The following is a 10,856-nucleotide window of genomic DNA, read 5'->3' as shown; positions in this document are numbered from 1 at the left end:
AGCATTTGATCTTTTTATTTCAAAAATAGAAAAAGTTCATGTCGAAATTATTCTAGATTTGGAATAATTTATTTGAGATTAATTCCTTGTAGATGATACCGTTGTTGTAACACCTTTCAAGTTTAATAATAGTTTTATTTAACTTGAATTTTGTTTCACTTTTATATTCCGCATTTTATTCGATTAAACGGTATAGGTTGTATTCAACCCCCCCTACAAATATATTGGGACCTAACAATATGATATAATAATGATTGTCAAAATTTAATCAAGAAGACTCATAAAACTTATCGAGGAAGTCTCTCAGAACTTATCGAGGAAGAATTGAGCAGCTTCTTAGAGAAGAAATTTAGTTAGGAAGAATTGTAAAGTTTATTAAGGAAGACTTATGAAACTTACTAGTGAAGAACTGCGATACTTATCAAAGAAGAGTTAGATCACTTCCTTACTGTCAACCAACCTCTATAAATAGGATCTTCAGTTATTGAAATTAGATATACAGGAACATATTGAAATACAATTCTCTCTTCAACTTTTATTCTCTCAATATGTACAATTATTAAGTTATCCATAATCAAATAATTCAAGATTTACAACACGTTATTTACAACACATCTAACTTTTTTTTCCAAAAATCAAAATAATTAACTGATAAAAAGCTATACGATATCTAAAAAATTATTTGACTTTTGGTGAATTAATATTTATTTTAGCAAAACAACTATTATTAAACCAATTTTTATAGGATGCTAGGAGAGCATTTGGAAATTGGAAGTAAAAGATTATATTAATTCCTGTTAAAAAGAGGAAAAAGATTAACCTGATCTTGTACTCCCTCCGGCCCAAAATGTTTTGCCCATTTTGACTTGTTGTATTGTTTATGGTAAGTGATTGACTACTAATTTACGTCTAATCTATAAGATTAAACATAGTCATGAGTGATTTTGTTGGATTTGTTTTTATGAGTACTTTGATATAATGAAGTTTTTATATTTAATACTAATCAATACTATATTATTATAAGCAAAACATGGTTTCGTTTGGTCGGTTGGTTAACACCTTTCTAAAACATTTGTTTTCACCTTCCACAATAAAGTTAAAACAAAAAAAAATATTTAAATATATTAAATCAAGTATCTAATATAATTACAAACTCTATGAACTACGATTCAACTTAACTTCTAATTGTCCTCAACTTCTTTCTCATCTTTTGCACAGGAAACCAAATACTTCCAAACTTAATTTTAATAATTCATATTTTAATATTTGAAAATAATTCATATTTTTAATTCATAATTTAAATCCTTCAGTATCACCACACATATAAAAAATTAACTTTTTAAATTTCAATAATACTTAAATATTATGTTTTATAATTTATTTTTTATATAATAAGCAAATTACAAATATTATAATCAGCCCGTGCATCGCACAAGTTATAGGCGAGTACGAAATTAAAGATATTAACAATCAAAAGTGTGTATTGGCAAACAGTCTAACACAAAGAGCAAACGTTTTTAAGGATGGAGGAAGTAGTGAATAAGATCCCGAGAAATATAAAATAATTTCCAAAGGATATACAGCAATAATGAAAAAAATTAGTACATATAAAAAGATTTGGATAAGAAATAGTGTTTAAATATCCTTTAGGATAACTCAAACAATTTAATATGGATATAAAATATATATATATATATAAAGAAATTGGAGAGTATTTAAATATAAACAAATCACTAATTACCGAAGGTTTATAGTAATCTGATAAGACCGTTATTACTTAGCTCATCTAAACAACAAGATAGGAACAGACATGATAACTTCTAAGTTGATTATAAAGTCAAACTCATACACTTTAAATGACGAAGCAACCTTGATTATTAAACATCGAATTTAGATAGGAGTTAGGTACACGTCATTGCTTGACCATTCAACAACATATAAAAACAAAGCTTAGTGTATTTAACCTCGCCATTAATTAAGGTTTTACTACCTATAATTATATTCTTCTCTCTTGCATGTAACAAAACTTTGGTCATCATTCACAGTATTTTATTCCCGTATTTTTCTCGAATCTCCATCTGATCTGATCTCGATTAGTTCTTTAACTTTGTGTTTAAGCATTAATTAATCGTTTGATTATTAGATTAATTATTGTGATAATTGTAGTAATAGTTTTGGTTAAGACAATGGGTAAGGTGGGAGTGACAGCTGCGGTAGTAGGTGGGGCCGCCGTGTGTGCGGCGGTGGGGTTGCTCGTACGGAATCAGCTTAAGAATTCCGGGCAATGTGCACGTGCGGATGCTATATTAAAAGAGTTTAAAGACAAGTGTGGGACCCAGAGTTCGAAACTTAAACAGGTTGCGGATGCCATGACGGTGGAGATGCATGCCGGACTTGCATCTGAAGGGGGTAGTAAACTCAAGATGCTCATCAGTTATGTTGATAATCTTCCTTCTGGGTACGTACACTCTTTTTTTACGATAGATGATTGTTAAAACATATTTTATGTATCATGGACCTGAACTTGTTTGTCTTTGTACTTGTGAATTGCGATAATGAATTTATAGTATCTTGTAATATGTTAATTATATGAATTATTCTTTTTTGTTGTTGAAAAAGTTTGCTTTTTTATTGTAAGATCTGATATATGTGATTGCTACCCTTTATGTATAATATGAAAGATTCTGTGTGTTTGGATAATATGTTATTCTGGTTCTAAGGTTTTAGATAAATTCTGTTTGTTCGAATAGTATGTGATTCTGATTCTGATTCTGGTTTTAGATGAGTTTGTTACTCAACAATATAAATGTGTTTGCTTGTGCATGTACTTGAGTTTGTCGCATTAAATAAAGAAGTATCATAGATACGGTTAGAGCATCTCCAAGGCTAATAGCTAAAATGGTTAGCTAAATGATCATTATCTAAAAATTTGTTGAATCTGTAAGAGGTTTTACTCCGGTGGTACTAGGTATAATGGTTAGCTATTTTCAATAAAATTATTTTTTTACTATATATATATATGAAAATTTTATATGTTAAAATAATTTTAGTATATATTTAGTTAAATACACGTGAAAATATAAATAATGTATTCAATGAAAATTTATTAAATTTAATAGCAATTTAATATTGTCTCAATTGAAATATAATAACATATGTAAATGTAATCAAACATAATTAATAAACATTACTTATATATCTATTATAAAATATATAATTATATTATATTATTTCTATTTGTATTCATAAAAATATGCATTGTGTATTAAAATAAATATAATAAAGTTTAAAATATTAAATGTAAAATAAGAATTTTAATATATTTTGATATATATATATATTAAGTGTAATATAAATATATGTATATATTAATGTGCAGAGTAGGTTAAGTTTTAAATAAGACACCAAAGCTGACGTGGATGTTTTAGCTAATGGTTAGAGGATCAACAGATATAGAAGACGGGAGGGAGGATATCTAAAATTATTGCTAACAAGTCTAATGGTTGGAGTGGTATATTTTTTAACTAATATCTAAATCATGCCGCCACCTAGACTTTTTACCTAACAGGTGAACATGGTTGGAGATGCTCTTACGTAGTTGATCTGTTGCATTTGGTAAATTTTCCAGGAGAATTGTCTGGTTACTAAGTTACCGTGGATATGCTTGTCAGGAAGTTGTGCACTGGGATTAGGAAATTTTATGTGAAGTTTGTGATCTTCTAATGTCATTGATCTGTTGAATGATTTTAGATGAGGACTTACTTGTTGTGCTTTTTTAAGTGCTGAGGAAGGTGTATATTATGCACTGGACCTTGGTGGAACAAACTTTCGGGTTTTGCGTGTGCAATTGGGAGGGAAAGAGAGTAAAGTTGTTGATAGAGAATTCACAGAGGTGTCGATTCCTCCAAATTTGATGGTTGGGACATCACAGGTATGTTTGTTTAATTCTTTATTACACACAGTCACACTATTTCAGAGTCATGTTTATGTGAAACTGTCAACCTAATAAGTCTCTTTTCAGGAACTATTCGATTATATTGCAGCAGAACTTGCAAAGTTTGTTGCCCAAGAAGGGGAAAGATTTCATCTTCCTCCTGGTAGAAAGAGAGAATTAGGTTTTACCTTCTCCTTCCCCGTGATGCAAACTTCAATAGCTTCTGGGACACTTGTAAGGTGGACAAAAGGTTTCTCTATTGAGGATGCGGTTAGTGCTAATACCTTCGCCCCTCTTTCTGTAGATAATCTCATACTTGATCCACATTCAATCTAAAGGCTTGTGTTTTGTTTGTTTATTAATAATTTCATATAGTTTAGGTAATATGTTTAAACACATCTATATATCAGATGTATAAGATTTATCTTAGTTTTGATATACTATAATATACCATCTGGTTACTTTACTACGTATGCCAATAACCACTAGTTATTTTGAACTTTTTGCTTACATAGTCTGAGGATCGTTCTTTTGTAAGCAAAGAAGAGCTGGGTTTCTTGTGTCTCACCAATGTAAATTGCCTGTTGCAGGTCGGTAAAGATGTGGTAGCTGAACTATCAAGAGCTATGGAAAGACAGGGTGTTGAAATGCATGTGTCTGCCCTGGTAAATAAAATCTTTGTTGCTAATACTGAAAATTTTCGTGTTCTATAACAGATAGTCTCATAGTCCTTTGTTGGTATCTGATATCTCAACTTCTTAAATATTTATCTCGTAGACATTTATGTGTTATATGTTTCAGTAATGGTTGTGATTTCTAATCTGCTCACCAGGTTAATGACACCGTTGGCACATTAGCTGGCGGTAGGTATGACGACAACGATGTTGCAGTTGCAGTAATCATGGGAACTGGAACCAATGCAGCTTATGTGGAGCGTTCTCAAGCAATACCCAAGTGGCATGGCCCTCAACCTGAGTCAGGAGAGATGGTAAGCTTATTCTTCTTACTGTCTTTTGATTTTCTAATTCACATATATGCCTTACTCTTTCATGATTAAGGTACTAGATATTGCAGTGTTTAGTATAGGAGTAGGGTATTAAGGGGGTAATTTTCTGATTCCTTCATGTTTTAGGTTATAAATATGGAATGGGGCAACTTTAGGTCCTCCCATCTTCCTCTGACAGAGTATGATCAGGCACTGGATGCTGAAAGCTTAAACCCTGGTGAACAGGTGATCATATTTACATGCATGAATTAACATGTTTACACTTGGTACGCTTTTGCAACACAGTTAGTTAATGCATCTTTTTAATTCTCTGGCATATTTTGTAGATATTTGAGAAGATAACTTCTGGAATGTATCTGGGAGAGATTGTTCGCAGGGTTCTATGTAGGATAGCTGAGGAATCTGTGCTTTTTGGTGACACAGTCCCACCAAAGCTTAAGACCCCATTTATATTAAGGTATATATCCAATTAGTCTTTTCCTAATAATCATTCTCAGCGATCCTTGATTTCTTTCCGTTTGTGTTCTTCGGACAACTTGTCTTGTGATATCTAACATGCAATAATCTGTTAAAGTCAATTATGGAATGTATACTGAGCAGTTGCATCCTTTGCTACAATACGCAGGACGCCTGACATGTCTGCAATGCATCATGATACATCATACGATCTGAAGGTGGTTGGAAATAAACTGAGGGATGTACTGGAGGTATATATTTGATTTTAACCTTAAATTGGTAAAAAAAACCTTGAAAGTTAAAGAGTGCCTAAGCGATTGAAAAAGTACAATAGTACAAGAGGAGGTCTACGGTTTAATATTTCTAGTTCCCACCCTCCTATAGTTGCAAGATATGACATGAATCTAAAAGAAAGAAAATCGAAAGGCCATAACCTTTAGATCGCCATAACCTTTAGATCTTATAAGAGATATAACTGTCTTAATATTTTTGTTATAGATATCCAACACTACTCTGAAGGCAAGGAAAGTCGTGGTAGAGTTATGCAATATTGTTGCCACACGTGGTGCCCGACTTGCTGCTGCTGGAATCTTGGGCATCTTGAAGAAAATGGGTAGAGATGTTTCTAGGGATGGAGAGACACCAAGGACAATTATAGCCATGGATGGTGGATTATATGAACATTATACTTCATATCGTCAGTGCTTAGAAACCACATTAAAAGAGTTATTAGATGGTGAAGTCTCAAAAAACGTAGTATGTGAGCATTTCAATGATGGTTCAGGCACCGGGGCTGCTCTTCTTGCTGCCTCACATTCCTCGTATCTCAGCTAATCTGGAAATAAAAAGACCAGGCACTGGATTTTGTTGGAGAAGATAATTTCCGCTCTGTATTTTCTTCTGAGTCCTATTTTCTATTCTTTTTTCGAAGCCTAACTGTTCGATTATGTTATTCTGAAATGAAACTCTGGTTCTAACAGCTTACCGTCCCAAATCTATGGCTAAAGCCTTACTGTCATTAAACTTACAAATAACATTGAAACTGTCGGTTTAGAAGTTGTAAATCCGCAAATTCTAACTCTTGAAGAACATTCAGAAATATCATCTCTGTTTCCTATTGAATTTGATTGTGTTTCTTGTTAATTTAATGAGGACTTATTGAATGACTTGGACTGATATTTAGAAGTGTTTGTCACTCTCATACCACCTGTAGTGACTTCTGTTTTCTACTTCCCCGTAATTATAATGTGATGGATAAAAAGAAAAAGGACAAACACCTGTCCTTCATGAACAATGACAATTTCCTTAAAACTATTATATATAGATAGATATGGCATTGACAATTAGTTAGGAAGAACTACAAGGCACCTGAGTCCTGACTATGCGAAAAGAGCAACTTAAAAAGCAAGTACATGCATCTGGTAAGTTGTACCAGTCAACTAATGCCTTTCAATTTCATTACACATCAAAATCCAATATGTTTTAAGTGATGAATACAGCCAATTCATGCTAAATCTTCTCTAGAAGGCTTAATTAGAGTAATCTTCGTCGAATCAATGCTGCACAGAAGCATCAAATTGGTTCCCTTTCTTGCTTACTACCAACTGCAGAAAAAGACCGATAGTCAAAGTTACTAGAGCTTAGAAAGAAAGAACTAAATTATTTCACTTCTGCAGTTGCTATCAACAAATTAAATTTAGGTAAACAAGAACTTGTGGAATATGCGAGAAGGGAAACTCACAAAGTAGTGAAGAAAGTTCAGAGCTCTTCAACACACGCAATCTCTTAACTGTAGACACAAACATACTGCACAATACAAATAGCAAGATAATAAATTAGAAGTTCTGTAAAATTAACTTATCATTCATAGTCACAAGATGCTTACTGCCATGGTACATCCCCTACAAGCATTCTGTCGCCTTCATTATCCTCGTAAACAAGTGTGTATTCCCCACTCCCATCCAACAATCCTGTGATGGCTTTCTCTCCTTGGCTATTCTGAATATTGTTAACTGACGGATCATTTTGAGCTACAATGAAACAGAAGACAAACCAATTCAGGAAAAGGTATACATCAAACCTATGGTGGTCACGACTCACGATTAAACTAGATGAAGGAAACTAGCCATACTCGCGCTGAAGCAGAAGTTGTCATAATTACCATTTGCTGGCTTGCTTGTTTGCTGACCTATTAATCCTACTATAACATCCTATGTTTAACTAAAACCTAATGAATCAGGACATCAAATTTAATAGACACACTTTTCCTCTGCTTAACCCTCAAGGCTAACTACCTAAAATTAACAGTGGCAAAATAGTTAATGTGATACAAGTAAAATTACCTGCCAAGAGTCCTCTGAAGAGTTCATCAACAGCAGAAGATAACTTTTCATAGCTATCATATGCTTTAAGATCTACTTTTCTTCCAATAGGGACTCCATCCATATTGATCTTCACAAAGAAACCATTTCGACAACTTTCAGTTTGTATGTTGCAAGCAATCTTTCTTGAAATCTCATTGACTGCCTTGGTTTCGGCTGGCAGCTTTGAAGCACAGCCACTTGCAATATTCTTCCTAAATGATCGAATTGGAGGCCATCCAACAACAGAACCAGGAGCTGAAGTAATTCTGCATTATATACACATAGATGTTACACCATAACTGGAAACCTAAACAAACTAGACACTAACCGACAGATGATTTTTTTTGGATAGATTACAGACAGGATTTAAGTAATTAACAAGGAATACACTGATTATTTCACACAAGTCATCAGTAAAAGATTAGGACATAACCAACACAGATACACAATGTACTAATGTAGTAATGAACTGCAAGATAACAGAGGAATAAGTACCATATATACAAAATTCCCATAAAGTCACTAGCCAAAAGACAAAAACAAAGTGAAAGAAAAGTGATCTTTGAATGCAGATGGGTAGTAAAAGATATTGCCTAAATGTCAAATTATTATTATTTAGCTAAAATAGGAATGAGAAGCAGAAATTCAAAGCTCTGGCCTCTGGTCCACAATGAACTAAAAGGAGCAAAGGACTGCTTCAAAAGGAGGGATATCAATGTACATAACAACAATTTTTCGCTACTAATCTTTTGCAATTCATTTCAGAGTTTAATCAGTAATAATTATCCTGATTCACTTGTAGACTAGTAGTAATGCTCTGTTTGTAAATTTCAATGCTGTAAGATCTCACAGTAATTACACTTTTCCTACATTAGTGAATTATTACCTTCAAATTCTCAGTATTATCTGCAGATTATCAGCCAAAGACTAGTAAAAAAAATGTAAAATAGTGAATTCTAAGAAGTAAAAAATGCTTTGCATGGGGAATATATAAAACAGTTAAAGCTAGCTCTGACTTGTCATCATAACATGAATGGACCATAGTCCACAGGCCACAGGTAACAATTGAGTTAATAGGGGTGAATATCCTCTGTCTAATATATAAAACAAAACACACTTATAAGTAAAAGGAATACTACAAAAAAAGGCTGGGAATCTAAAAAGCACCTTTTGTGAGAGGTGTTGTGAACAGCTGTATTATTTGCAGAAGCTGGTGAAAATCCTTTCTTTTCTGCACTGTCCTTCATCTGCAATGATTCTTTTCCCATAGCAGGAGGCAAGCTTTGTTTGTATTGAGAACAAGATATTGACCATGGAGTTACTGTTGTATTATCAAGAACATGTGAACTGTTTTCTTGAAATGAACCATTGTTCATGTTAGTGAAGCAACCAAGAGAGAGAAGTGTAGAAGAGTTATTATCTCTTTTTGCTTTGTTGGTTTTAGAAGTTTTAGGAATGCCATCTTTTTTGATGCACCAATCTTCATCACCTGGTGGACCAAGTCTCAGCTCAAGCTTGGTGTCCTCAGAATCCCAGTCCTTGCTACTACTGCCTTCAGAACAAGCCATGAAACCTAAATCATTTTTTCTCGAAAACCCCTTCATCTCGAAAGCAAGGATTAAGAAGAAAATAAAACCAAACAGGCTAATGGATCATTTTTGCCAGTCAAGAATGGCATAAAAGATAGATGCTTATGTACTTGAAGATGAGTGTGATTAGTAAAGCTTGAGAGAACCACTTCTACAAGAAAAATGAAATGATACCCAAGTCAAAGAAACAAGAAAAAGTAGTGAAATTGAACTCAAGACTTCACCAAACATACATTGAGGATGTTTATCTGTCAATGTATTATATAGGAAAAAGTGAAAGCTTCACCGAGGCTCTAGTACATAAAGGACCACATCCTAATGGTATGAAGAGAATCACAAACTCTAGGCAAAAATAAACCTTGAGATTTTGAAGTGATTAAAGCTAAAACTAGAGAAAAGAGGACCACAACACTAACCAAAATAAAACCAAGATGTTTAAAGAAAGAGAGAAGCTAGCTTGGTAAAATAAATGGTGGAATAAGAATAGGATAGGGGGGAGGGAGGAGAAAGCAATAGGGTTAGGAGGAGAGATGCTGCAATGCAATGCTATCACTATTAAAAGCTAAAACAGGAAGGGTAGTGAAAAAGAAAGAATGGGAATTATTAGAAAGAAGAGCATAACAGGAGCACGCAACCCTTTGCATTGGTTTATACGGTTCAGGAAGCAATGCATGCTGACTTTCTTATCTCATCTATTGTATTCTTGTATGCTTATACATTCTGACATACAACATCTCTGTACATTGTTCCGGTTCCCGACACACGTATATTTAATATTTTTACAATACTTATAAAATATGATGAAATATAATAATTAATCGGATCCAATTAATTTTATCGTGTTAAAAATAGAAAACGTTTTTTAAGGACAGTAAATATGAAATACGTATATCATGAACCGGAACCTATACAATACATACATAACAAGACAAACTGTGTTTCTCTCTCATTTTCATGTACAGTATGTGTGTCACCTCTATCTGTAATCTTGCATCCAGGAGCATCTGTTTTTTAAACTAACAGATTAATTAGGTTTGTTAGCACAATCCCCAAAACATCCCCCCCTTTTCATTAATCCTAACCTACTAACATTAACTTTGTTAGCCTTCTTAGCCCGAGGAAAGGAGACATTACTATACCAGTGTTTGCCTGTTTGGTATGCAAATACCAACATCTTCAGAAAATCAGATAGTACATCTGCTTACTGAAAAGGAAAAATGGAGAGTAAAAAGAGAAAAAAGAAATATATAAATATAAATATATTTAAACTTTGGGAGTGCTGCTACTTAATGTGATACACTGAAATCCTACTTGCTAGTTGGTACTGTTAGGAGTATTATTTTGTTCAGAAGAAACTGAATAAGTGATTTTGCATGATCCTATTTTGCAGGAAGGCTAGAGGGGTTTGCCAGTTGTGCAATTAAGGACACACAGCACCCCCCCCACCCTCCCCACACAGCACAGATATGCAACCAAACCAACTTATTTTCTTGTATAATGTTAACTGA

The 10,856-nt window shown here is 33.4% G+C and overlaps 2 protein-coding genes across 2 annotated transcripts; one reads left to right on the top strand and one right to left on the bottom strand.

Moving 5' to 3' along the window:
* Positions 1-1,914: 1,914 nt before the first annotated feature.
* Positions 1,915-6,518, top strand: LOC141723905 (hexokinase-1-like). The gene is made up of 9 exons (XM_074525849.1): positions 1,915-2,458; positions 3,781-3,931; positions 4,022-4,204; positions 4,525-4,599; positions 4,767-4,922; positions 5,067-5,165; positions 5,267-5,397; positions 5,566-5,647; positions 5,895-6,518. The coding sequence occupies exons 1-9, from the start codon at positions 2,187-2,189 to the stop codon at positions 6,228-6,230; spliced, it is 1,485 nt and encodes a 494-aa protein (XP_074381950.1). The 5' UTR covers positions 1,915-2,186; the 3' UTR covers positions 6,231-6,518.
* A 304-nt stretch (positions 6,519-6,822) lies between these two features.
* Positions 6,823-9,976, bottom strand: LOC141723904 (auxin-responsive protein IAA26-like). Its single transcript, XM_074525848.1, has 5 exons — positions 8,927-9,976; positions 7,739-8,025; positions 7,282-7,426; positions 7,138-7,202; positions 6,823-7,000 (listed from the first exon to the last, which is right to left on the bottom strand). The coding sequence occupies exons 1-5, from the start codon at positions 9,361-9,363 to the stop codon at positions 6,969-6,971; spliced, it is 966 nt and encodes a 321-aa protein (XP_074381949.1). The 5' UTR covers positions 9,364-9,976; the 3' UTR covers positions 6,823-6,968.
* Positions 9,977-10,856: the final 880 nt, after the last annotated feature.

Source organism: Apium graveolens, chromosome 5 (assembly GCF_009905375.1).
Source record: "Apium graveolens cultivar Ventura chromosome 5, ASM990537v1, whole genome shotgun sequence".
Taxonomy (NCBI): Eukaryota; Viridiplantae; Streptophyta; class Magnoliopsida; order Apiales; family Apiaceae; genus Apium; species Apium graveolens.
Note: the sequence above shows the minus strand (reverse complement) of the source record. Positions and strands in the feature narration are given on the sequence as shown.